This window comes from Myotis myotis, unplaced genomic scaffold, assembly GCF_014108235.1.
Source record: "Myotis myotis isolate mMyoMyo1 unplaced genomic scaffold, mMyoMyo1.p scaffold_m19_p_3, whole genome shotgun sequence".
Classification (NCBI taxonomy): Eukaryota; Metazoa; Chordata; class Mammalia; order Chiroptera; family Vespertilionidae; genus Myotis; species Myotis myotis.
Genome location: NW_023416335.1, coordinates 209948821 through 209975288, shown reverse-complemented (window position 1 = coordinate 209975288; position 26468 = coordinate 209948821). Strand labels below are relative to the sequence as shown.

Here is a 26468-nt window from a genome sequence, read left to right as displayed (position 1 = left end):
CCAAGTAAACTGACATGTCATCAGTTGTAAGTGGTATTCTGATTTCAGAAATATGTATTTTTTAAGTACAAGGCAATGGGAATAAATGAAGTACAATGGGAACGGTGTCAGCAGTGGAACAGTCATTGAGATCTGGTCTCCTTCTTGCACTGGTACTTACGTGTGCAACTTCAGACAAGACAGTTACGCTCTCTGGACTTACGCTTCCATATGGGCATGAAGGCATTGGACGAGAAGAACTCTTAGGTTTCTCCTAGTGATATCTTAAGTTGGAAAAACTGCTCCATCACTCCCATCTTCACCCTTCTCCCCATCCAGGCGTAGCAATGCACTCCAGTTCTGGCCCTCATCATTTTACCTGAATGACCCCCAAGAGCTTCCGGACTTGTCTTCCTCCAGTCTTGACCTCCCACTGTTCATCTATACCTTGCACTCACAGAATATTGAGATCCCAAACACAATCGCATGTATGGGCCCATCATGTCCAAATTTAGAGAAATAATATACAGGTGAGAGTTGTGTTATTTGCTGGTTACAAAGGAGAGAATAACTTCAAAGAGAAGCAAGATGGGTTTAAGTTAAAAAAAAAAAAAAGAGAGAGAGAGAGAGAGAGAGAGAGACAAGCTAGTGATTTAAATTGTTTTCATTGAAGGAAGCAAGCTATGCAATGCATCCCTCAAGATCAAGTATGAGAGTTTCATCACTCATTTTAGATACAAAATCCCAGGGAATAATGACTGGGGTCCAACTAAAGATGAACTGACCTTACAAAGGGATTTCTATCTTTAATTTCTGTGGCTACTTCTAAGGCAGTCCCTGTCTCACCCTCCACACATGGGTGAGATGATGTAATGTCTGTTTGGCCAAGGAGTGAGGAGCACAAATAAGACACAGGCCAGGCAGTTATTGTTCAAACAGCAATGTTTAGTTGTACAACACATGAAGTCTAGCAACATTTACACAACCAGTTTGAGTGTCATTGGCTTGTTTTCAGTTGGGAAATTTAACCATAATGTCACCAAAAGGTAGGCTGGCACTAGTCACATTTAAGAAATGGGTCGTTCTTGCATCCCCTAGGCTTGGGCCTCTTGCTCCATCAGGACTCGGTTGTAGATGAATGGCCCGCAAGTCACCAGCCTTTGAGCAAGTTGTGTCCAGGTGGAGAAGGGGAGGGGTGGGCAGGGAGAGATTCCATAAGACACAGCGTGTGGGGCAGTGGCAGCCGACATTCGCAAACATTCATGCATCTGATAAGGGCCTTTGCCCTCCATTGGGTATTTTCCACTAGCCTACAGTGACCAACTGTGGCCAGACTGATTCATTACTCACATTAATTGGGGAGGGAGGGTAGGAATAGTCAATGTGGGTGGGAAGAGATCCTTCTTATTGCTAAGTAGACAGATGGGTGCTTTTTTTCTTCCTAGAGTTCACATCTTCTGGGGATCTGGAGTTTTTTTGTCTGTGTTTAGTTCCTTTGTTTTTTAAGGTTGAGGATAAGGGAGTCAACCCAGAAATGTCTCTTCGGAAAACCACTCTTCCTAAGTGGCTGATTATGGGGTGGGGAGGGTGTGTAACCACACTCTGGGCCAGCCACAAGTGGTGCTTTTTAAAGGAGAGGTCCTAGCCCTTAGTCCCCCACATCTGTAGTGACCCCTCCTTATAAATAAGTTTTAAGCAATGAAGGAGACACCCTTGTCCCACACCAGGGCTCACACAGCTGACATCAATGAATCTGAAAAGCAGAAAAATGGCTTTCTTGACCCTTTAAGGAAGCCAAGAGTAGCTCATGCAGATGGACAGGGAGCAATGCCATGTCCCTTGGAGATGGTAACAAGTAGCTGGTATGGGTTTGCAAGGGCAGAAGAAGCTCTTGACGAGTTCTTTCACCCTACAGATGGGCTGGGACCAGCTGACACAGACGATGGAGGAGGGCAGTGCTGGCGAGGGCTCCATTCCACTGGGAGGAGAGGGGTGTTTGGATAAATGGAGAAGGCGACTGTCCTAAAGCAGCTGGCCCCTCCCACCTGCTGAGGGCCAGGGAGAGAGAAGGGATGTGGAGGTGGACTGGACTAACACAGCCCTTAAAAGGTCATGGCCCCGCAGCAATAACAGCTGAGAGGAATGGAGGGAGAAGCAGCGCTTGAAATGGCCTTCATTCAGCAGTGGGGCAGGGGGTGGCTGGCACGGGTGGAAGGACAGAGCCCAGGAGGCCTTCTCCCTGCAGGGGGTTGAGAATGGTTGAGGGTGTGGACACCAGACAAATAAAACAGCATCTCCAGGGAGGCTGAGATCATGGTTTAGGGGCACCACACATTTCCTATTCAGCCTCTTCAATGCCCAACCGCCACCCTTAGACATTCCCTGATAGGCCTAGGGGTCTAGTCCCACATTTCTGCACAGGACTGCTCCCTGTATAAGCCCGGGACCTCTTTTGCTGAGATGTAGCAACCTCTGGGCTCTAACCCTATTGCTGTTTTATCCTGACAGGTGCCTACACTGGAATAACTGTGGGTAAGGGAGGATGTGGGTTGGATTTGTAAAGAGCCTCCAGGAAAGATTGAGGACATAGGTTTTGGGTCATTGGCAATCGATCACCCACCTCTTTCACCTGGTGCACTGACTCTTGGTCTTAAGTCTTTGTGTTTTCCTAGCACCTGAGTGAAAAGAGACTGTAAATGCTGGGGTTCACAGGGGCCCTGCAAAACACCTAGGGTTGGACCAGGACATGGAACAGGAGGTTGCGTGAGTCACTGTAAACTGTCCCTTGGTGATTTCCCTTGCCTAAGGCTATATTGTTTCCCCAGCCCCACATTTTAGCCACCTCACTGATTAAAGGAGGAGTAATGTGTTTGTAAAACAAATAGAATATATGTGCATTAATAAATACAGGGCTGAAGGGAAAGGCAAGAAAAGGATAAATGTATGGTTGTGGGTGTCACTGGGAATGTCTACAGGTGTCAGGAGGGAACAGGGGAAAGCAGCAGAGAAAGACAGACAAACCAAAATGCAATTAGCTTCAGCACAAAAGTGAGAACAGAGGAGGGAAGAGGGGGTCAAGTTCATAGGAAAAGAAGGAAGCAACAGAGAAGCCAGCTTTAAGGAGGAAGAATCCTAATGGAGAGAAAGAAGGTGTCATTTAACATTTGTCTCCGGGCTGGCTGGTGTGGCCCAGTTGGTTGAGCGTCGTCCCATGCACCAGGAGGTCACAGTTGGATTCCTGGTCACGGGACACACTCAGGTTGCAGGCTGGATCCCCAGTAGGGGTCGTGCAGCAGGCAGCTAATCAATGTTTTTCTCTCATTGATGTTTCTCTCTCCCTTCCTCTCTCTGAAATCAATAAAATAAAATTTTAAAGTTGTCTCTGAAGCCAAACTACCAAGAAAGACAAATATCGTACTAGTATTTTGTTCTTGATACTTCTTTAGAGTCAGTTCTTCTAGAATTGAATGCCTAAAAACAGTGTCTCACTTGACCAGCCTGCATGCTTCTTTTACCAGACACTGGGAAGCACATACCGCACTGTGCCTCCTCCTTTGCTCGGGCTGCCCACAATCTCAGCGCCAGACGCGGCGCTCGCCTGCACACACGCTTTCCCATCCCTGTCTATGGCCCTCAGTTCTTATAGTCCCAGTTTGAACTGCCCCATGCTTTTAGCTGTGATTTTATTTTAAGGTGGCCTAAGTCATTTTTGGAAGTAGACTGGGCATAAATTCTAAATACAGAAATGTAGCTAAAGCGGATTAGTCTACAAGGAACTTACAGAAGTGAGGGAGAAGCCGGCTGAAGAAATGAGGGAAAGGGAGAAAAAGAATGTGGGAGCTGAGGCGAGTGTGACGTGTGGACACAGCAGGCTGCGACAGGGACGGGCAGTAGCTCTTGGACAGTGAATGCAACACAGACCAAAGGGTGGAGTTCTCGTCTCCACTTCTAGGCACTAATTCTTGCAGGCGCCCAGCTTGGCCTACTTCTCTGCTGGCCCCTGACCTTCCTTTTTCCCAGGAAGTCCTGGCCTTGCCCCAAACCATCTGGCTTCCAGGCAGGGGTAAGTCCGAGCTCCTCGCCCCCTCCCAGGCCTAGCTTTGCTGCCTGTCCTCGGACAATCTCTGCAGACCCAGAGTGCGGGCAGGTTCAGAGATAAGAAAGAGTTACCTGTGGCTCACCTGCGCCCTCATTTTTAAGTGAAACCTCCCCAGGCCTCTTGAGTGAGGCACACGGCTTGGTTCTGGGACACAAGGAAAGGAGACAGATAATGGACAGCCATGAAGAAACCAAACTTACAAGGGACTTTCCAGGGAGGGCAGTGAAAATACCTCACCCCTGAACAGGCACACAGGCACACACACACTCCTCTCTCTCTCTCTCTCTCTCACACACACACAGAAACACACACTCACAGAAACACACACTCACACACATGCACACACACTGTAGACAAGATGCTCCATGAATACCAGACAGGCCTGTGGGACAGAGTGGAAAGGAAGGTGGCTGGAGGTGGTACTGGGGATGTGTGTGGAGAAGTGGGGATGTGTGATGATGTAGAGAAAGGGTCGTCATGGGTTACTGTCGTGGCTTCCCTCTGTGTCCACGCTCACCGGAGGGAGGCCTCCGTTGTCATTGAGCCGCTTGGCCCTGTAGGTCTCATAATGGATGTTGTGTGTCACTTCCTTGAGGTCCTGGAGGTGAGTCCTGAGGGACACAGGTGAGGAGAGAGAGAGAGGCGATTAGGGGTGGGAGGACGAAGAGGTGACCCCCCACCCAGGGTGAACACTTCCCTTCCATGGCCTGGACCCGCTGGGACTGACTCGGAGAGCCAGCGCTGCCTCTTCCGCCCCTTGTGCTTCGGGAGGGGACCTGGAAGTGGGTCAGAGAGACCTGGAGACTGAGGCCCTGGGTCTGAACAGATGGCCTTCTGACCCGAAATCATTAAGCCTGCCATCGAGGGCAGGGGTGCATCTTACCTGATGACAAAGTCTCGAAGCAGGGCAAACTCACAGTGGTGGAGGTTTTCCACTGTGAACAGAACAAAAGGAAACAAAGCAAAACAGGTGGTCATTTCACTGACGCAGCAACCCAGCAGGTGCGCTTCTGTTCAGGACATGGAGGCAGTTAGGAGAGAGCCAAGGACAGCGACTAGCCGTCAGAGGTCGGCCTATCTTGGCACTTCAGTGCCCTCGATTTCACTCATGGAACAAACATTTATTACGCAGCTACAAGGCACAATGCTGTTCTGGACTCTGTGGAATAACACTGGCAGGGACTATTACATGCCCCACTTCATAGAAAAGAAAACAAATACACAGGGAGTCTAAGAAAAGACACAGTTCCTATCCGTAAGGAGCTTATAATCAGACTGGAGGACAGTGACACACAGAAAATAACAACCGAGCCATCTTAAAAAAGGCCGTGCACTACATGATAAATCTAGTTCAACATAAACGGAGTGCCTAGGATTTGCAAATCATTTGTCAACGATTGTGGGAGCAGAAGAGGATTAAGACATGTACCCTGCTCTGGCTGGTGTGGCTCAGTTGGTTGGAGCATCGCCTATGCACCAGAGGGTTTCAGGTTCAATTCCCAATCAGGGCACATGCCTAGGTTGCAGGTTCCATCCCTGGTCAGGGTGCGTACCAGAGGCAGCCAATCGATGTTTCTCTCTCACATTGATGTCTCTCTCTCTCTCTCTCTCTCTCTCTCTCTCTCTCTCTCTCTTTCTTAAAAATTAAATTAAAATAAAGACATGAACCCTCTGGTCTCACAATCTAATGGGTAAAACAGGCATTCTCATAAATAGTTCCAATTCAAGGCAGATAATGAAAAACGCTATTAAAAATATACAGAGGATATAGAATTGTACCCCTGAAATCTATTTAATTTTACTAATCAATGTCACCCCAATAAATTCAATAAAAACAAACCAAAAAAGAAAATGAAAAAGAATTTTCAACAAAAAGTCATAGGGAAATGAGAGACAACATGATACAATGGGATGAACTTGGTTTTGGAATCAGCATGTCCAGGTCTGAAATCCCAGTTTCACCACTAACAAGTCATGTGATTTGGACAAGACATTTAACCTGTCTGAGATTCAAGAGCTTCATCAGCTGATGCTCCGAAAAGTCACACCTACCCTGCTCCCCTTAGGCAGTGGTTCTCAACCTTCCTAATGCTGACACCCTTTAATACAGTTCCTCACGTTGTGGTGACCCCAACCATAAAATTATTTTCATTGCTACTTCATAACTGTAATGTTGCTACTGTTATGAATCATAACGTAAATATCTGATATGCAGGATGTATTTTCATTGTTACAAATTGAACATAATTAAAGCATAGTGATTAATCACAAAAACAATATGTAATTATATATGTGTTTCCCGATGGTCTTAGGCGACCCCTGTGAAAGGGTCATTCAACCCCCAAAGGGGTCGCAACCCATAGGTTGGTGACTTACAGGTTGAGAACCGCTGCCTTAGAGGGTTATCATACTGAATGAGATCACTGAAGCAATTCTTTGAAAACTTTCAGAATCGTTACGACCTTCTCAAGGTCACATCCATTCATAATAAAACGAAAATGGCAACATCTGCACAAGCCTTCAGCAATCTGTCAGGTCACATCAGCTTTCATGGGAAAGCCTTTCTCTGGCGTGTCCAGTCCTTATTAATCTCCCCACGGTCTGAAGACCTTTGACATCTGAGTCGGTGCCTCCCAGACAGGTGCTAAATCAGTCTTTTATTGCTTCCGGCCTTGGGAGTCTCCTTTCTCAATTAGACTGTAAGCTCCTTACGGCAGGGTCTGCCTGGCACTCTTTTTCTATCTTACATCCTAGCACGGTGCCTTGACCTAGACATGCATAATAAATAAGCATAATTGGCCAGCAGCTTGTTCTTCCAAAAGATGCACTGGATTACCTTCAATGATGCCCCAGGGGGTTTTCCTGCCGAGGACCCGCTTGCCATTCACTTGGTATTCCTTGTCACTTCCCACCACGGCAAAGGGCATGCTCTCCTGCTGACAAACCAGACGCATGCGCACGTCATCCTCTGCCATCTGGGCCTCCGCGGGCAGGATGGCATCCGGCCCCCAACCCTGAACTGCACACTTCTGAGGTTCATCAGTGACCCCACTGATGGCAAGGGCAAGGCTCTTGTCATTTCAAAAGAGCACTGGAGCCCAGCCAGTGTGGCTCAGTGGTTGAGCATCGACTTAGGAACCAGGAGGTCAGGGTTCGATTCCTGGTCAGGGAACATGCCTGGGTTTTGGGCTCGATCCGCAATACGGGATTCTCTCTCATCATTGATGTTTCTATCTCCCCTCTCCCTTCCTCTCTGAAATCAATAAAAATTATATATATTTTTTTATTTTTTTAAAAATACGTTTTTTATTGACTTTAGAGAGAGAGGGAGAATGAGAGAGAGCAACATCAATGTGAGAGAGAAACATCCCTTAGTTGCTTCCCGCATGCACCCTGACTGGGGATTGAGCCTGTAACCCAGGCATGTGCCCTGACCAGGAATTGAACCGGCAACCTTTTGGTGCACAGGATGATGCTCAGCCAACTGAGCCACACCAGCCAGGCCTTTTTTTTTTTTTTTAAAGGGCATGGACTGGGAGTCCCAAGTCCTGGCTCCAACCCTGACTGTACCGGCCTCACTGGTCAGCCTCAGTAAGTCTTTTTCCTTCAACAGGAGAACGCTTGGTACTTTTCAGAGCGCTGTCCACGTTTGGTTTGACCCGGAACAACTCTGTGAGCTAGCTAGGATGGACAGACCTCTCTTAAACGACACCCACCCAGCGGACGGCCAGCGTAACGTGCTTTTACACGGCCTCCCATGAAACCCACGGCAGAGGCCCACGCCCGCCGGGAGGCCACCTTCTGGTGTGTAGGCCCCTCTGCTCTGCCACGGGGGCTGCACGCTCACCAAGATGCAGCTGTTTGCTCCCAATGCAGGTGCCTGCTGTGTGTGCGTCGTCATGATTAAATCAATGAGCTATTATATAAGCTGAGGGTAGATGTGCGTAGAGACTGTTTCTCTGAAAATTAAGTTGAATGTTTCAGAAAAATTTGATAAACGTGAGTTGCTTCTGCACGGACAGTGAACTTAGTCCCCAAGAAGAGGAGAATGTTTACTTAATAATTTAGTAAAATAACTATTTAAACACAGGATTCGTGTGCCTCTTTTAAGTGATTTCATCAATCAACTGACCAACTGCCTGTCTCCTCGGCGTCAGACAAGGCGATTGCAGTAGCTTGCCCACACCTGCCAGAGGAGGAGACCCAAGACCAACACCAGGGAGTGGTCTGTCCCAGGTGACCGTGGGTTGGTAGAAAAGGCCGGACTAGACCCCAGGATTCCGAGGCAGAGTCCCAGGATGCAGAGGGTTTGAACTGAGAGACAGAAATCACCCAGGCTGGTGCTTTATAAGCAGGTTCCCTGCAGCCCTGGGCTTCCCAGGAGACACCTCGGGCCGGCTGAGAAGGCTCTGTGCCGACATCACTTAGCAAAGCAGCTCTGGCTTTAGGTTTTGTATATTGGAGTTCTGCCTGGCATTTAATTTCTTTAAAGGGTTCTTTCAGGGGGGAAAAAAACACCTATCAGCCACTCAGTTGGCCTGACCTCTTCATTTTATAGAGGGGAAACTGAGGCAGGGCTCTGTTTTGCTGAGCCCCGTGGGAGGGAGCGGCTGCTGTGTGGTCTGGGGGTGACGAACAGCGGCTATGGGTGCGGGGCACACCATCCGGCCGAGGCTGCTAGTCCTCATCCCCTCCCTTGTCGCTGCTGGTCGGGGTCAGGCAGGGTGCGGCAGGGAGAATGGAAGGGAAAAGTGGGTGGAAGAAGCCAGAAGCAGCATGTGATACACATCCCACGGGTACCCAGGGGGCACCTGTGAGCGGAGCCCAGGCACCCACCCGGATTTTGTCATTCTCCGTCTTGTCCTCCAAATCTTCATCAAATTCCTTCTGTGGGTAGAACTCAATGCCATGTACTTCAAGCTCCTTTCGAACCTAGAGGTGAGGAAGAGAAGCAAGGTAGCCACGTGCCAGGATAATGGGAGGGTGTGTGTGTGTGTGTGTGTGTGTGTGTGTGTGTGAATGCGTGCATGTGAGAATGCGTGCATGTGCGAGCACACACTGAAATCAGAGGGATGAACGCAGCCTTGAGGATCCACATGTCTCTGGACTCAAAGGCCCTGGCAGCAGGATGATCCTGAATAAGTGTGAACCCCAGGTGTACAATTACCAGAGCTCAGCCTGAGATGCAGAATAGTCTGGGGGTGCAGCTTGCTCATCTCAGGGTCTGTGAGGTTCGGATTTTGATAAGCATCACCGCTGAGTACAGATTTCACATGGCAGCGCTCATGCCAGTACGTGTCATATTCCTGTCTGCAGGGAAGAGGTGAGTCCCCACCCCACGCCTCTCTGTTTGCCCTCTTTCAAAGCTCCCCTCCCCCAGGAAGCTCTCCAGGACCTCTTCAGTGGCCTACTTGGAGGCAGCAACTGTCTATACTTCTCTCGCCTCCCCCACCCCCACCCCCACCCCCAGCCCCACCTGGATGCTTCACGTATAGGAGTTTATAGGAGACACCAAGAGGACTAGAGCCTTATTGATCACTCCAGTCCTTCAAGCACCTAACACTGAGGAGTGGGTGCTCAGGTTCGAGTGAGTTATGTATTCAGTGGTCTTTAGGGGTAAGCTGAAGGGTGGGAAGGAGGCAGCCAGAAGATGCACTAACTTCTCTTCACCGTGGTCCCCAGACACTGTTGGTCCAGTCTCTTCAATGGTTCGGTAGGAGCTGGGTGGGAAGGTGGGGGAGGGGATGTAATAGTGGAGGAGAGGAGAGGCTTGGCCCAGAGGAGGGGAAGGCTGGGGGGTGGGGGAGCAGGAGAGAAGGAGGAGGGGCCGTCTCACCCTCTGCTTGAATTCGGACTTCTCCTCCAGCGTCATGGTGTCAGCCTTGGCTATGACGGGGATGATGTTCACCACTTTGCTGAGGTGTTTCATGAACTCCAGGTCAAGGGGTCGCAGGCTGGGGCCAGAGAAGGCGGGGTGTCAGGGCCACCTTGCCCTCCCCCACTCAGCCACAGGACGGGACAGGAGGACTAGGAACCTGGCTGAGGCCAAGACACTGCTCTCTCCCCCCACACACAACCACCGTCTCACCACCTGCAGAACAAGCCTGACTCCGTCCACACACGGTCCACCATCTGCCCTGCTCTTCAAGTCCTGCTCCTCCCAAAGCCCCCTCAAACCACCCCCTGTGGCATCTTCTCTGACCTGGAACAGCTCTGGAGTCACCCACCCGTAGGCCCTTGTGTCATGGTTATTTGTGTGTATCTTGTTCCTACGGGCCTCCTCTCAGCCCCACTTCGTCCTGCAGGCGGCCAACGGGGCCCTGCCCCTCCCCTGGCTAAGGACCCAGCTCCCCCCAGACCCCAGGGCCCCCATCTGGCCCCAGTTTATAGTCCGGGGGGCTTACTGGGTCAGGCTGTCTGCTGCCTTGCAGACCTTGAGCCCAGGTTCTAGGGTGGGATAAAGCTAAGCACTTTATTGAATTCCTGGGCCCCATCAGGGAACCCGCTGAGTATCCTGTGCCTCCAAATTTGGGGCCTGCCTTGCTCGGGCCAACCTCTCCAGAATGAGCCCCGGCCCAGCGGCTGGGCTTAGTAATGTTATGGGACCTCCCCCAACAGGAAGGTTGTCTGCCTGCCCACAGGGGTCCTCCATCCTCTGCCAGAGTTCCCAGCATGCCCTGCTTGTTGCCAGCCTCATTTCTAGACAGCGCCAAATGCCTACATCTGGACCCCATGCCCCACCCAAACCAGCCCCAATCCAGTAGCCCTGCCCCCCCCCCCGACACACACTTCACCGTTCTAGCTGCCCCCACCCCAGCCTTGTGCAAAGCAGGCATCTACTGAATAAATAAGGAGCTCTCTGCCCTGGGCAATGTGCTTAGCGGTTAGAGCATCAGCCCATGCACCGAAGGGTCTCGGGTTCGATTCCCAGCCAAGGCCACCTCCCTAGGTTGCAGTTTCTTTCTTTTTTTGTTTTGTTTCTTTTTCTTTTTTAAAAATATATTTTTATTGACTTCAGAGAGGAAGGGAGAAGGAGAGAGAGATAGAAACATCAATGATGAGAGCTGCTCCCTGCACACCCCCCACTGGGGATGGAGCCTGCAACCTGGGCATATGCCCTTGACTGGAATCAAATCCAGGACCCTTCTGTCCACAGGCTGACGCTCTATCCACTGAGCCCAACCAGCTAGGGCCCAGGTTGCAGTTTCGAGCCCTGGCCTGCTTAGGGGCATGTGTGGGAGGCAACCAATTGATGTTTTCCTTTCACATTGATGTTTCAAAAACCTCTCTCTCTCTCTCTGTCTCTCTGATCCCCTCCCTCTCTCCCACTCTCTCTAAAAATCAATGGGAAAATATCCTCGGGTGAGGATTAACAACAACAACCACACACACACACACACACACACACACACACACACACGCCATCTGCTCACATATACCAACTTCTCTCCACAGGCACAGTCGTGCCATGGTGCCAGAATACCATGGGCAGCGTGGGGGCTGATGCTGGCCAGCTTTACTCTCCTGGCAAGGGAGCCAAACGTGCGTGGGGGAAGTGTGGGGAATCACAGGGCCATGACTATATGGGGCCCATCTGGCCCTCCCCGGCTGAGTCCAGGTATTGATTATCGATTACAGAATAGGCACAGACGGTGCCAACCAGAGCCAGGCCCCACAGTGGGGGTGGGGCAGGTACATACGAGTGTCCCGTGGGGGAGATGAAGTACAGGCAGCAGTGGACACGAGTGTCCGGGATGCGTTTCTTCCTGGCGATGTTCACCTCCTCCTTCAGGAACTTCTCGTACTGCTCGTTGATGTACTTCTCAATGGGCTCCCAGCTGCGGGTGGGAAGCAGCAGATGCATGTCCCAGAGGAGCTCATCGTAGGCATGGACCTCACACCGGCTCATTTCCTACTTCCCCTGGGCGAGGGGGGCCGGGGGGGGGGGTTGGGGTGGGGGCGGGCGGAGTGCCTGCTGACCATTCTCCCTCGGCCCCCAGGGAGGGCTTTCCTTCTTAGCAAGGCTGGCGCTCCCCCGGGGACCTGGCCCTCGCCCCAGCTGTGGAGCCTGCAGACCCCGCCGCACCCCAGAAAGCACCCCACACTGTCCCCAGCTCCCTTCCTTCTCAGGGGGGCTCTGGAGAGAGCTCTGCCTCTTTCTGGGCTGTTTTCTCATGAGCATTTCTCCCGAGTGATAGTGACCGGCGGGGTGCGCTCAGGATCAGAAAGAAAGGATGTTCAGTGGGGAACGTAGCCGCGGCACGCAGAAGTGCTCGGTCACGGACAGCTCACTGTCATGACCACGGTCCTTGTCATGATTACTTCTCTGCATCAAGGAGCATGCGTACAACCAGAGCAGAGGGCCCCCGTCACTTCTCTAAGGTCGTTCTAAGCTGCCTCGTTCGGTGGCCCTGCCTGTCAGCGGCAGAGCCCGGCTCCCTCGCAGAAGCACTGTGGTCTCCGTCCCTCTCTGAAAGCAAACTTCTGCCTAGAACCTTCCATCTTGGTGGCTCACGGACGGCAGCTTTGCTCCGTGGATCCCAGAGGCTCTCTCCTCATGGCCACTCCCCCCCTCCTGATTCTCACTCACCCTCCCCTGACCAGGCCAAGCAGCCTGCAGCCTCTGCGCAGCGTGGGTTTGCCCCCAGGTCCCCTTGCTCCGTCCGCCCGGCCCCACGGCCACCCCCAGGGCATCCCTCCGCCCAAATTCCCTCTGCACTGTCCCCTCCACCCCCTCGCCCAGCCCCCCTCTGGACCTCTTCCCTCGCCTCCTTCAAACCCCTCTCCCATACCTCACATATACAGGGAGACACAGCCCTCAGCGTGGAGGGCACAGGTGGTTCTCAAGTGGATGCACCTGCACCACGCCCAGCGCCTCCCTGTGGTCTTTAGGGCAGAGAGCTCCCAGGCAGACACGTACCAGTTTTCATTGTTGATCTGGTCTCCAAAGCCAGGCGTGTCGATGACGGTCAGCTTCATTTTGACACCGCCCTCCTCTATCACTGGGGGTGAGCAGGAAAGGCACGGGGGGGGGGGGGGTGACTCCTCCAGCTGGCACAGGCGCCCTGCCGCCCCCCAGCCAGGGAGGCCCAGGCTCCTCCCTTCTCATGACCAACTATGGGAAGAGTCAAGTTCGGCGACTTCCGCACCTCCACACCTTCGCTCATGCTGTTCCCTGCACCTGGAATGGCCTCCCTACTTCCTTCTGCCTGCCCACCTCCCACGCCGGCCTTAGCGTCCAGCCTGAGCCCCATTGCTTCCCTTCTAACCCCTCCTCTTCCCCCCTCTGGCCTTGCAGTCTGAGGAGTTGGCTCCATAGAGTTTAGGGCTTAATTTTATTCTGTATCAAGGTTGCCTTTCCTTCGCCTCACTCCCCACTAAGCCCCATCCCCCCGCCTTCCTGGCAGAGGCCCTCTGGCCAGTGCCCGGGGTCCCCGCCGGGCCCTCACCGTGCCCAATAGCCTTGATCTCCACGGTCTTGGGGATCTTCTCCTCGCGGTTCCAGCTGGAGGCCTTGCGGCTCACTTGGGATTTGAAGAGCGTGTTGACCAGCGTTGACTTGCCCAGTCCACTCTGACCTGAGCAAGACAGAGAGATGAGAAGGCAGGGCCCCCATGGCCCGTCCTGAGCCCGATTATCTCTCCCAGGCGCTTACAGAATTCTGGAGCTGGCCACGCCCTGTTTGACGGGGAGGGAGGGGCTGAGCGAGGATTGCAGACTCTTGGGGAGGGCGGGGAACAGGATGGTTTCCTGTGTGTGGGAGAAGGACTGGGGCCAACCAGTTAGAGCCTACACACTCCTTCCTGGAGCCCCAGGACCGTCAGCAAATGGGCCCACCTCTGCATCTGGGTGTGTTTTTGCTTAAGTTTCTAGTCTTCACTTTAATACAGAAAATCATGGCGGAATTGCTTGGCACCGACACAGCCTCAGTGCGTGCGCACTTTCACAACGGGCCTTCCTTCAGCCCCACGAATCCCACAGCAGAGCTCCCTTTAATTCCCGCCAAGGGGTCCTGGAGAGATCGAGCCCCACCTAACGTAAAAGATGTGCGAGGCAACCTAACTCATAAGTGCAAGACAGGGCCTGGAGCCCCAGGAGCCTCTTGGCCCATAGCCACTCTTCACCCTCGCGCTGCGGTGAGCACCTTGTGGAGATAAATGCCCGGAGGACCCTGCGAGAGGAGGAAGAAGCTCAGTGGGCAGGGCCCGCCCCTCACCTCTGCTTCCTTCACCATGGCGCCCTTTTAGGCCGTTTTACATGCACAAGTCTACAGATTTCGATCTGGGGTGTAAATGAAAAGGTGCCCCACAACTAAAAGGCATTGAAACCTTTTAAGTGCCTGGTCTGAGCAGTGCTCCTCAAATTCTAACGTGCACAAGGATACAGCAAGCCTTGGCCCCCATGAGTGGCCTCGGCATCGCCTGGACGCTGGGAGGAAACGCAGGAGCCCAGTCCCAGCCCCCCCCCCCCCCCCAGCCCTGATATTTTCAGAATCTGCATCTTAACGGGCTTCCAGAAGAGTCATGCGGACAGGAGTCAGCGCTCCTGTGCTAGGTCAGGGGCAAGGGCCTGAGTTCTAGACCCAGCTGTTCTGTTTCCCGGGCGCCTAGGAACGGCCATGTTTGGCCCTCTAGTTTCTTTACTGAGAATGTGATGGGAGGGAAGGGACTGCATGAGACCAGGGATGGCAAATAAGCTGCATTTCTCATTCCAACTGATCCATTGGTTGTAGCCACCAAGCCCGATCTGTTAAAGAGGCTACATCTGGGCTCAGACTGCACGCGAGCCAGGACGCAGCAGCAGTGTCTGCCATGGCGCTGCTGGGGACAGAGGTGGCCCACACGTCTTGTACTCGCCATTCATGTCGGGACGTTTTCTAAGGTCATTTGTTCACTAAGTATTCATGTGCACCGAGTGCTGTGCTAGAAGTGGAGACAGAGTGGGAAGTGAGACATCATCCTTCCCCTCAAGGACCCATTTAGTGTGAGAGAGACCAAAACATAAGCAGACAATTACAATATGTTGCCATGACCACTACGAATGAGATAACCACAGGGTGTTACAGCAGCAAACGGAAGGGAATCCAATCTCGTCTCTCTGGGATCCAGGAGGACTTCCAGGAAGAAGCAATAACTAAGCCAAAAGCTGAAGAGTGACTTTGAATGACCCATGAGAAGCTGGAAGGGGTTTCTAGACAGAGGGAACAGCATATGCAAAGGCTCCGAGGTAGGAAAGAGTATGGCAAGAACATCCAGGAGAACTGTCCCTTGTGAGTAGAATGCTACATGGAGGTGGTAAGAGAAGCGTGGAGAGGCAGTACCAGGCCAGACTAGCAGTTCAAACCCTTACACTTACCATACTGATGGGTGGCCTGATGAGTTTTGCAGTTGGAAAAATTATTCGGATACTGGTGGACAATGGATTGAACAGGAAGGGAGACAGGAGGGGGTCAATGCCCCTCAGAGTGTGGCTTGCAGCCAGGGTCCATGAACCAGTTGTTACTGGTTGTTGAGAGAAGAAGTTTGCACCAGAAAGTACGTCAACGATGTCACTAAGTAGTACACTGTTTAGTTTAGCCGATGTTTATATCAGCACGATTTTCCAGATGTCTGCACTCTGGCCCAGCACACATCTGGGCCGTAATCACTATGAGCAGCACTGAGTCAGGGCCGTGGCAGGCCAGGTGAGGGGCTGGCTCGGCCCGGGGAGGTAGCAGTGGAGATGGGGAGAAGTAGGCAGACCTGAGAGAGATTTACAAGTGAAACCGACAGGACCGGATTGATTGGATCAGGACATAAAGGAAGAGGGATGATGCCCAGCGACGGACTGAACACCTCACCGGGATCACTGTGACCTGGTGACACTACTTAGCGACCGGCCGGTGCCCCTAAGCTTTAAAGCACCACTAAAGGCCAAAAATAAGGCCACCCTCCATCAGCTCTCGAAGGTGGGGGGGGACACTGATGAGTCCCCCATGCACACACCTGAAAGCAGGCTGGACATGGCTAAAGGCTGCCTGTGTCCACCAGCTGGTGATAGGCCCCGGCTGACCATCCCCCACAGCTCCCAGCCCCGGATCAGCGAGCCTTAAGGGGGGAGGGGGTCCGGCCTCTGTGATCAGCACAGTGAGATCTTCCCTCCTAGAAAGAGCTCATCCTCAAGAAGCCAGGGCCGAGGTCATCCCTGGGACAGAAAGAGATCCTCCGTGCTACCCCCCACCCGGGCCTCCGGGGGCCCTGCGGCCTTCCATACCGACGACCATGATGTTGAAGTCGAACCCGGTCTTCATGGTCTTCTTCCGCATCTGTTCGATGATGGTGTCGATGCCGATGTAGCCCAGCAGGTTGGTGTTGATGCTGACGGGCTTCATGGGCACTGCCGGCTTAGGCCTGGGCTCGGGCACCAGCTCCGACATGGCTGCGTCCGTCCTGGTCTCTGGGAGCCCTGCCAAGGCGGGAGGGTGGGCTGCTGAGGCCACAGAAGCCGCAGTGCTGCTCACCGACACAGGGTCATACAGGGCGGGGACGGCAAGGGGCCTTAGATGTCATCCGCTGCGGGTCCCTCATTTCACAGGCGGGGAAACTGAGGCCCAGAGGAAAGGACTGGCTTAAGAGCACAGAGCAAGTCAGGTGCGAAGTCTGGACCAGACCCGTTCTCCAGCTGCTGGGGCCGCCTCCAAAGCACTCAGGGCTCCAAAGCACCACAGCTGGGTGTCTGACCCAGGGCTGTGTCCTCTTGGCACGACTGACCATTTGGGGGGAATAATTATGGTGGGGGGCTGTCCTGCGCCTTGTGGGATGTTCAGTGGCCTCCCTGGCCTCTACTAGATGGAAGAGCCCCCCAGTAGTAACAACCAGAGGACATTGTGCCAGATGTCCCCTGGGGGCAGGTGGCCCGAGTGGAGAACCCTTAGTCTAAGCGATGTCTGGGGTTATTCCAACCTGCATCCTGCCCCCCCACCCCACTCCTACATAAAGGGCCAAAACCAGTTAGGACACTGGACCTAACTTCAATGGACCTCTGCCACTGACCGCAGCTGCTTTGTCCTTTAGAAGCAAACAGGGCCAGCCCTCTGCAGAGTGCGCATCAGTCCGTCTCCCAGCCTCCGTGCCCCTCTGTCCCACAGGCACCGCGGCCAATCCGGGTGTCTGGGCCCTGCGGAGCCCCAGGCACCCTCCTCCCTAGAGCTTTGAATCTGTGGGAAGAGTAGGTCTCCCCTTTTGACCAGCGGGGAGAGGATGAGACCCAGGGAGGGGCAGTCACTTGCCTGAGGTGGCGCCGTGTGTTCTGGGGATAGTGGGTGGCAGAGGAGAGGGGAGGCTGAGGAACAGCCCTGCTCCAGTGGGGAAAGGCGCCCGTCCCGCTGGGCTGGCAGGTCCTGGGCATCTCCACACACAAGAGAAGCCTGTGCGTTTCCCCATCGGGCCACTGTCCACCAGGCTAGGTTTCAGGACAGCAGCCGCGTTTCCCCATCCAGAAAATGGGGCGTGTGTGGTGAGGCGGGAAGAGCGTGGCTCGGCTCCTTGCCAGGTCCGTGGGCTTGGGCGAGGCACCTGCCCCCAGGAGCCCACTTCCTCGTGTGGAAACTGCTTAGGATCATGGTGAAGGCTGTGGTGAGCATTACATGAGGTATGATGTCTAGAAGCACCCACAGGGCGCCTCCCAGTTCCAGCCCCTCTTGCCCCTCCCACTTTCAAGTTCACTGGCTTGTCAGAGGAGGACATGAAGTGGTGCGTGTGAAAGCACGTGTCCAAGGGCGGGATCCAGGTGCTAATTACACTGCACAGCTACTGGACGCCACACTCGCTCCGGCACCCCTTCCAGTCTGCCATTCCAGAATCCTATGGTTCCGCCCTGAAGTCTCAGGCTTACAGGGGGGCTGATGGAACAGCCGGTGGGCAAGAGGGCGAGAGGATGAGAGCTCCGCCATCCTCTACCCCCATACCCAGCCAGGAGTCTGCTCTCATACCCCACCACCTGGTCCTTCCCTGGGTCTTGGCAAGACTCTCTCTCCCAAAAGGAAAATGTTCTTTCCTCATCACTCTGCGACACAGCCAACTCTGACAAAGCTCCGGGACCTCCCCAGGGCCTGGCTGGGCGCCCTCCTGCTTCCCAGGAAGCTGGTGCTAGCCAGGCGCTGGCAGCGAGAGATTGGCTCAGCCCCGCAGCAGCTGACTCTCAGGCCGGGCCTGCTCCCCAGTCTCCACACGTGGCTCGCAGTCAGCACCCCTGCACTGGGGCCAATGCCCCATTTTTCCTGCCCAGCTGCTCACATGCTGGTTCTTTCCATTTCCCTGGTGCCTAGAAGCTGAGCCCATTTGGTCTCCACAACCTGTGCTGGGAGATCTGGGGAAACAACCCATTTCACACCCCTGGAAGGTGAGTCTGGTACTTATTTATGGGAGTTTTTCTAAGTGTTCTTATAAAGTGGGTGTCCTCGCCACGGCCTGCTCAGCCCTAGCCCATCAACGCGCCTTCCTTAAAGGGCATTATTCCCCAAAGACGGACCCTGATTCCCAGGCAACTTCTGGGGGCTACAGGCAGGTCCAGCGCGTGAGCAGACATCCCCTCCCTCCTCCCAGCAAGCACCTGTCCACGCCTACTGTGTCCCTGTGAAGAGCACCTGATGGCAAGCCCCCCCCCAACACGTGCCAATGACACATCAGTTACATGCTAACACCCTCCAGCCATGAGTGCGGAGAAGGCTGGGCGGTCACTGTGTCACAGCCATTGCTGAAGGACCCTGCCCACTGCAGCCGCGGGCGAATTCCTGCTCTCCTTTCACCATCGGCCCAAGGGCTACCCCTCGGGAGCGCCTCCGCTTTCCCGCGGGTACAGATGCCCTTCTTCCGCGTGGCCTCAGCCATCTCGGGACCCATCTCATCCACTCACCCATGCACCACGCGTTCCATCCACCCCTCCAGGCCCTCTCACATGCGGTCAGATGGGAGCCTCCTCCAGCCGAACCCTAGACTAAATACCAAGGACACTTTGGGTCCCCAGACAAGGTCATTGCCCCCGAGGGCCGTCTCTCTGCTGAGAGTTCCTGACAAGTACACAAAGACCTCCAGGGTGCAGGACAAATACTGACTGCTGTGCCCCAGTGTCCCTAGCATAACACAGGCACTCAGCAATGAATGAATGAATGAATGAATGAAGAATGAATGAATGAATGAATGCCTCACTGCGAGTCAGCTGTCACTTTTCTCCTCCCTCAGAAGCTCGTCCAGCAGAGCAGCTGACACCCAGCCAGCAGCCAGTTCTGTGTGTGGGTCACAGGCAAGGGGGTAGACTCTGTTAAAGACCTGCTTCCTCCCCCACAACAAGGGTCACAGGGTCACAGCAGGACACAGCTCAAGCAGGCCACCCTGCCTCCATGGTCCTTGGCGCCCCTCCTTGGCTCCCAGCTCTCCCAGGGCCCCGGGAGGAGGCGAATCTGTGTGCGGCACCGGCACCCCCTGCCAGGAGCCACCTGCCCCATCAGCACTCCCGGCTCCCGGGAGAGGCACTGTCCACCTGACTCAGTTCTGAGTCCCCCACAGAAACGGCACCTCCGGCACCTGCCCAGCCAGGACCTGGTGCTTTCTGTTACAGGCAAATGAGTGGCTTTGTCTTTGTCTGGCACGGGGACCCCACCCCTCAATTGGGAAGGTGGCAGCAGGGGGAGGAGACCTTCCGGAAGAGCACCTGCCTCCTGCGCGCAGTGGGGTGGGGGGTGGGGAGGCTCTTCCTTCCTTCCTGAGCTTCAGATCTTCCCCAGACCCCACCCCACGGGCACTCGCACCTTCAGAGGCAAATTCAGTCCACCCCATCTCCAGCCCCCGCTCTCAGAAAAAGAATCACAAAACGTATCTTAGTCCTTGCCTATTGGCAGGAGCCAAGGGCCCTGGGACACCCCTTCCCCCATCCAGCTCTCTGGAGGCCAGCGAGTTCCCTGGGAGACCACCAGCTGGTGCCCGGCGGGTGTGGGGGAAGGGGCCGCCTGTGTGTGAGCGCACAGGTCTGCATCGGGTGTAGGTGGCCTGATACCTGTGCGTGGCGGGCATGTGTATGCGTGTCTGGGTGTGCTCCAGTGCGGGGCGTGCTGTGCGCATCTGGGTCCCGACTTGCGTGTCGGAGGGTCTCGGTGCCGCCCGCATTCCCGTGGGTGGATTCTCCGGGAATGTGTATCTTGGGGTGTGTGCACCGTGTGTGCGTGTGCCTGTGCATATGTCACCGCGCGTGGGCTCCTGGTGCAGCCCCCCTCCCCCTGGTAGCACCTCCAGCCGGGCTTCTGGGGGCCCTAACCTCCTCCCGGCGGGCGGGCGCCGATGGCCGGGCCAGAGGCCCTACCTTTGGACATGAATCCTCCTTTGTCTCCGTTCCTCCCGGGAGATGCTCAGGGCGCGGGGCTGCAAGGCTGAGCGGGGCGCGGGCTCCTCCCGGGCCGAGCCGCCCCTGCAGCCGGGCCTCGCCCCTCCGCGCGCTCTGCCCACCCGCCCGGCCCGCGCCCGGCCGCGCTGCCCCTGCGCCCCGAGCCGCCGCGCCCGCCCGCCCGGGACCTCGCCTCCGCTCGCTCGGCGCCGCGCTGCCCCTGCCCGCGCGCACCGATGCCGCCGCCGCCGCCGCCGCCGCTGCCACCCGCACCACGTGACTCGCCGGCCCCGCCGAGAGCCCCTCCCCCGCTCCCGGCACCCGCGCCTCCGCACGCGGGAGCGGGCACCGGGCTGCAGGCGGCCGGGAGGCACCGGGCGCTGTACCGCAGGCTCGGGATGCCGGCCCAAGGAACGTGCCCGCATCCCAGCCCCGGTCCATCCCCGGGATTCGGCTCCTGCCTCTCGCTCTCTCGGCTGGGGCGGGGCGGGGCGGGGCGGGGCGGGGGGCGCAGGGACCGGCGGCGGCGGCGGGGCGCGCGCGTGAGTCACGCGGCGGTTGGGACCTTGCGCGGCTCGGCGCGGTCCTGCCGGGCGGGCGCCCTAAGTCAGGGGCCCCGGCTCCAGGCGGCCCCGGGGTGGTGGGCCTGTGACCTTGCGCTGCTCGGGAACTCCCCTGCGCCTTCATTTTCCCATCAGAAAAGTTTGCTGTGCAGCCGAGCAGCCTGATGGACAGCGCGTGGCCAGGCCCTGGGGAACAGGGATGAGGGTGACCATCCCTGCCCTCAAAGGCTGGGGGCCTGGTAGGGGAGGCAGAGGGCTGGACTGTCCTGAGGCAGGGGTGGGTTCGCCCAGGGGGCCGTGGGGGCAGGAGGTGGGCACCCTGAGGAGGGGGGGGGTGTGGAGGACCTCCCGGAGGCAGCAAGGGCCTGGATGGAAAGGGAAGAGGAGGAGGGAGGGCAGAAGGAAGGGCGCTCTGTGGAGAGGGGGCGGCAGAGGGAGGAGCCCAGAGGTGGGAGCTGCATGGTGTTGGTGGACGGCTCAGTGCTCAGTGCTCCCAGGTGCAGCGACGCAGGGAAACTCCCAGACAGGGATATGGAGCTAAGAGGCGGGGGAAGCTCGAAGCCTGGGAAGCCAGGTTCGGGAGCTGGACTCTAAGGGGAGATGATGGTGAGTCACAACTGTTAGGCTGTGAGCGCTGCCATCACATGAGTCCGTGTGGCAGCTGTGAGGAGGAGGGAGCGCCCTGCGGGCGGGACAGACACAGAGGGAGAGGAGGGGCAGACAGCGGGGAGATAGATCCACAGCTGGAAATAGACTGGGTGGGCGGGAGGAGGACACCCCGGTTTCTGGGTGGGAGCAAGAGAGGGGGACGGGTAGGGCAGGAGGTAGCTCTGGGAGAAAAGGCTGCCTCTGGACATGGCCGGGAGACGTCTGGCTAGAGGGGTCCAGCAGGCCCTGGCTGCCTGCACTTCAGGAGAGAGGGCGAGGCTGAAGGCGGAGGGAGGCTGGAGACGGAGGCTGGGTGCGCTCCCCCAGAGCAAGTGTGCAGTGTGATGGAAGGGGTCTGGCGCCCGAAGCCCCAGGGAGGGTGCTGGATGGGTGCCTCCCCAGCATCCGCCAGATCCAGACTCCCTGAGCCTTGGGAATGTTGGGAATGAGATGGCCCAAAGCAGAATTCCAAGATCTGGGTTCCCCCCTAACTCACTGCCACCAGCCACTACATGACTGTAAGCGTGTCACCGCCTCTCAGACCAGACGGAGGTCTCCTGCTCGTGTTGGCCTGCTACAGTTCTGAGTAGGACTTGCGTATGTGCACGTTTCCAGCTCACTTTTCAGGACGAAAGGGAAGGGAGAATTCCAGGTGAGGCATCTTTAAGCAACAGATCTCTGCCTGAAAGGCTGACCCCCAGTGACCGAGAGGCCTCAGGGGCGGTCCCTGTTCGCATCTGGAGGAGCACGGCAGTGAGGGCCGTCAGACAATCGCCACTTGCTGAAGCGCGGGGCGATGATTTTGTGCAGGTGGTTTGCTCCAGAGCTGCGCTCACCTACAAATCACCTGATCACTCCGCTTCAGGGAGCACCCACACCACCGCGGAAGATGCCAACGGAAGGACTCGGCACAATGGGTCCTCCACAAGTTACCCCGCAAACCTCCCTTCTGGTGACTCCCCTCAGCCTGATTCTGACTGGCAGGGTGGGCCCCAACTCCTGGTGCATCCCCTGTGGTCTGCCCCGCAACCCTGCCCCCTGCCCCGCAGTGCATTTGACTCTGACCTTAGAGTCCACCCCCCTTTCCCACCTACCCAAGTGTAATCTATCTCCAAGCCCTCCCCGCTTCCCTCCCTCCCCACCCCCAGTAGCCCAGTGCATCCCAGCCAAGTTCTTTGTATTTACCTGTGGTTTTCCTGGCCAGGTCTGTGGCAGCTTCTGCTGTGGACTGGTCCAGGGCTGAGTCTGTGCTTCTGCTTGACATCGATGGGCAGGTGGCAGTGTCCGACGTGGTCAGGTTAATGGCACTGTCGGGTGTGGTCTCTCCAATGGCCGGGTTTAGGGTGGCCGGCACAGCCGAACCCATGCCTATGCCCAGCCTGCTCTTGTGCAAAACAGGAGACCCCGCAGTTATGTCCCGCTTGGCTGGATCGGCTCTGTCCAAAGCCAGGACTCTGTCTGGCCTGGCTGTGCCCAACTTGACCGGGCCTGGGGCTGCCACATCCTTGGCTGTGGCCCCTGTAGCTGTATATGGCTTGGCTGTGCCTGATGTGGCTAGGGCTTTGCCCAGCTTGTCTGGGTCTGGCATTACCAGGTCCGTGGCCAGGCCCTGCTTGGCTGTGCCTGCTGTGGCCAATTCTGTGGCTGTGCCCAGTTTGGCATCCAGAGCAGGGAACGCCGTGCCTGTGTTCAGTCTGGGTGTGTTTGCTGTGGCTGAGTTGACAGCCAGGCGGGGTCTGTTGGTGGCCATTGTGGCTAAATGTCTGCTTGTGCCTCTCATTGTGTCCAGAGTAGCCAAATCCATGGCCATCGCCGGCGCCACGGTAGGGATGGCCCTTTGGAGATGCAGCCGGGGTCTCAGGGTACCCCTGGACCTGGGCCTGCCTCTTCCTGAGGAAGCTCTGGCAGGCACTTGGGCAGCCACTGGGCCAGGGTGCCTCTGACCCGCTGGTCCTGGGCCTGCGGGGCCTGGTGGGTCCTGGGCCAGCCGGGGTTGGAAAGGTAGGGCCAGGTGGGAACTCACCAGCCGCTTCACCACGGGCATCCTGCTGGGTTTGGCCAGACCTGGGTTCCCCGGGCCCTCAGAGTGAACCCTGCCCCCTGGCACTAGGGTCAGAGGCGGTGAGTCTGGAGTGGGCAGCCTCCCTCTTCCATGGGTAGCAGCCTCCCTGCCCAGGGTGGGCACCTCCTCCCAGGCCTGGCTGTTGGGCCGGAGCGTTAAGGAGATGGAGCTGAGCTTCCTGGGCATGAGGCTGTTGTCCGTCTCCTGCGGGAGCACGCTCCGCGCCCGGGCTCCGAGACCTGGCCGGCCGGGAGCCTGTGGGATGTAGCTTGGCGAGAAGGCATCCAAGCGGACGGTCTTCCTGAGGACAGGGATGAGAGGAGATGCCCCTCCAGGGAGCTTTGAGGGGTGGGCGGGGCGTCCCAGCAGGTGGCCTTGGGAGAAGGAGGGTCCAGGCCCTGGAGCTCCACGAGGCTGCATCTCAAAGTCGTGGTCCTGCCAGGACTTTTGTCTTCCCCTGAGGCAGTCAACAGAGAGGGCCAGGCAGCAGTGAGGCTGGGCTCAGAGTGCCCGCCCTCCCCTCCTGGCCGGCAGCTCACACTGCATGTCTGAAGGGGCCTTGCTGGGGTCCTCAGTGGAGTACACATGCCCCTCCTGCAGTCCTCCCACCTCCGCCTGTGACACCTGCACACCTCACACACGGGCCCTCATCCACCCCTGCCCGGGCACCACACCCGTGGACATGGGGAATGTTCCACCAACACGGCCTCCTCCTGTTAGGAGGGAGCTTGGGGCCCAAGTGTGTCCCCTCTCTTTTTTAAAAATATTTTTACTGATTTCAGAGAGGAAGGGAGAGGGAGCGAGAGATAGAAACATCAATGATGAGAGAGGCCGAAACCGGTTTGGCTCAGTGGATAGAGCGTCGGCCTGCGGACTGACGGGTCCTGGGTTCGATTCCGGTCAAGGGCACGTACCTGGGTTGCGGGCACATCCCCAGTGGGAGATGTGCGGGAGGCAGCTGATCGATGTTTCTCTCTCATCGATGTTTCTGGCTCTCTATCTCTCTCCCTTCCTCTCTGTGGAAAGTCAGTAAAATATATTTAAAAAAAAAAATGATGAGAGAGAATCATCAATTAGCTGCCTCCTGCACGCCTCCTACTGGGGATTGAGCCCACAATCCAGGCATGTGCCCTGACTGGGAATCGAACCCAGACCTCCTGGTTCGTAGGTCGATGCTCAACCACTGAGCCACGCTGGCCGGGCCGTGTCCCCTCTCTCCATGGACAACTCCGTGGAGGTCACACACTGTGTTCAGGGACTCTGGAGAAGGACAATGGTTATGTACCTCTGCCTCTTCTAGAAGGTGCCAGCGGGCTCTGGGTTCCCACCCATAGCAGCCAAAATAGGAGTCAGGCTTCCAGGTAGGAGGAGGCTGAGGGTTGAGCATTTACTTGGGAGCAGGGCCTGCATCTGGGGCTCCTGTCCCGAACCTGGAGAGAGCCCTGGGCTGGCCTGCTGCTGCAGCCGGAACCGGAGCCTGAGCTGAGGAGGCCCCGGGGGAAGTGGGCCTCAGTGGAGAAGTGACAAGTGCTCACAGGAGGACCAGTGAGCCAGGCAGAGGAGCAGGCAGGGCTATGCAAGAGCTGGTGTCAGGATCAAAGCAGGGAGGCTGGGCCTGGGTGCGGGGAGGGTTCACACGGCAGACCCGAAGGTGAGGTTGTGTGGCATCTTCCTGAAAACCCACCCTGGCGGTCCCAGACTGTATCTGGGAGTGGCGGCAGGGCTGCAGGTGCGCTGGAGTCCAGGCCAGGCCACGGCGATGCTCAGGCCCTGGGAGCTGACCCAGTCGGATCCGGGGAACGTCACCCCGGAGCAGGGTGAACAGAGTGACAGAGCAGGGGAACAGAGTGGAGGCAAGGGGATCGGCAAGAACATTTGGAAACACTGTGGGCTGGGAGTGGGGCACAGAAGACGGCATATCACGGGCAGAAGCCACGGGACTGCCTGCAGGTGGGAAGTAGGGGAGAGAAGAGGTGGTGGGGGCTCCAGGTAGTGGTCTACGTGGATGAGAGCCCTTCCCTCTAGAACGAGGCTGGAACATGATGCCGGGGGCCAGGCCAGGGCCGGCAGGAGGGCGCTGGGAGAGGGCGCTGCTATAGCCAGGTCCCTAAGGTCGGGAGCAGGGGCCTTCGCCATCCCTCACCGTGGTGCCCACCCTTCATTCCTCTGCAGCCGCATATTTGTACTCAGAACTGCCGACCTCCATCACCCCCTGCTTGACATATCCCTGCAGCCCTGCCCTCCTGCCCTTATTCACAACCACTGTAGCCGGGCACGTGCATTTACGCTGTACGGTAAACATCTGCCCTCAGGGTGCACGCCCACACCGACCAGACCAGGACAGGACTTCCAGACACCACTCTCCCCACAGTCGATCCTTTGGTCCTATCCCTCCCCCTCCCCCTAAACACAAAAACACCCGCCCACCTTGATCAGAGAACAAGAAGGTCCCTCCTGCCGTCTTTGGTCTGGGGAGTTGAGGCTGGTGCAGGCCCCTCACCTCCTCCGTGCCCCGAGTGTGGCCATGGCAACGAGCTCAGGGGCCTTGTCCCTGTGGTCCCCTCAGTCTCCAGGCCGAGGCCCAGCCCTCTCCTGACCTGTCCCACCAGCCACACCCAGCTGGGCTGGGCTCTGGGGCAGGGAAGGGCTGGCTTCTCTGGAGTGGGCGGCGTGAATGGCTGCTCTGGAATCCTGAAAGGCCATGGGAGGCTCCTAACGGTCAGGCTGGGCTGCCCTGGAGTCAAGGCCAGCTGGGGCTCCGTGC

The 26468-nt window shown here is 56.5% G+C and overlaps 1 protein-coding gene across 6 annotated transcripts; it reads right to left on the bottom strand.

Annotated features, from left to right (window-relative positions):
- Window positions 1-912: 912 nt before the first annotated feature.
- Window positions 913-24139, bottom strand: SEPTIN3 (septin 3). 6 transcript variants are annotated; one of them, XM_036301122.1, is made up of 12 exons: window positions 20666-20893; window positions 16331-16522; window positions 13528-13656; window positions 12999-13080; window positions 11779-11916; window positions 9915-10032; window positions 8915-9010; window positions 6915-7014; window positions 4962-5013; window positions 4596-4689; window positions 2600-2654; window positions 913-2218 (listed from the first exon to the last, which is right to left on the bottom strand). In XM_036301122.1, exons 2-12 carry the CDS (start codon window positions 16491-16493, stop codon window positions 2157-2159), a joined length of 1089 nt encoding a protein of 362 aa, XP_036157015.1. In that variant the 5' UTR covers window positions 16494-16522; window positions 20666-20893; the 3' UTR covers window positions 913-2156. The 6 variants fall into 6 exon arrangements, with proteins under 6 accessions (XP_036157015.1, XP_036157013.1, XP_036157014.1 ...); XM_036301120.1 differs by lacking the exon at window positions 20666-20893 and adding an exon at window positions 20411-20601; XM_036301121.1 differs by lacking the exon at window positions 20666-20893 and adding an exon at window positions 20411-20601 and having other exon boundaries at window positions 6915-7011.
- Window positions 24140-26468: the final 2329 nt, after the last annotated feature.

Coding starts and splice junctions, on each gene's coding strand:
- SEPTIN3 (XM_036301119.1), bottom strand. CDS start 24,124: ATGCAGCCTCGTGGAGCTCCAGGGCCTGGACCCTCCTTCTCCCAAGGC. Junction 13,081..13,527: donor GATCAAGGCTATTGGGCACG/GTGAGGGCCCGG, acceptor GCTCACCCCCAG/TGATAGAGGAGGGCGGTGTC. Junction 7,015..8,914: donor CGGAGAATGACAAAATCCGG/GTGGGTGCCTGG, acceptor CTGGTTTGTCAG/CAGGAGAGCATGCCCTTTGC.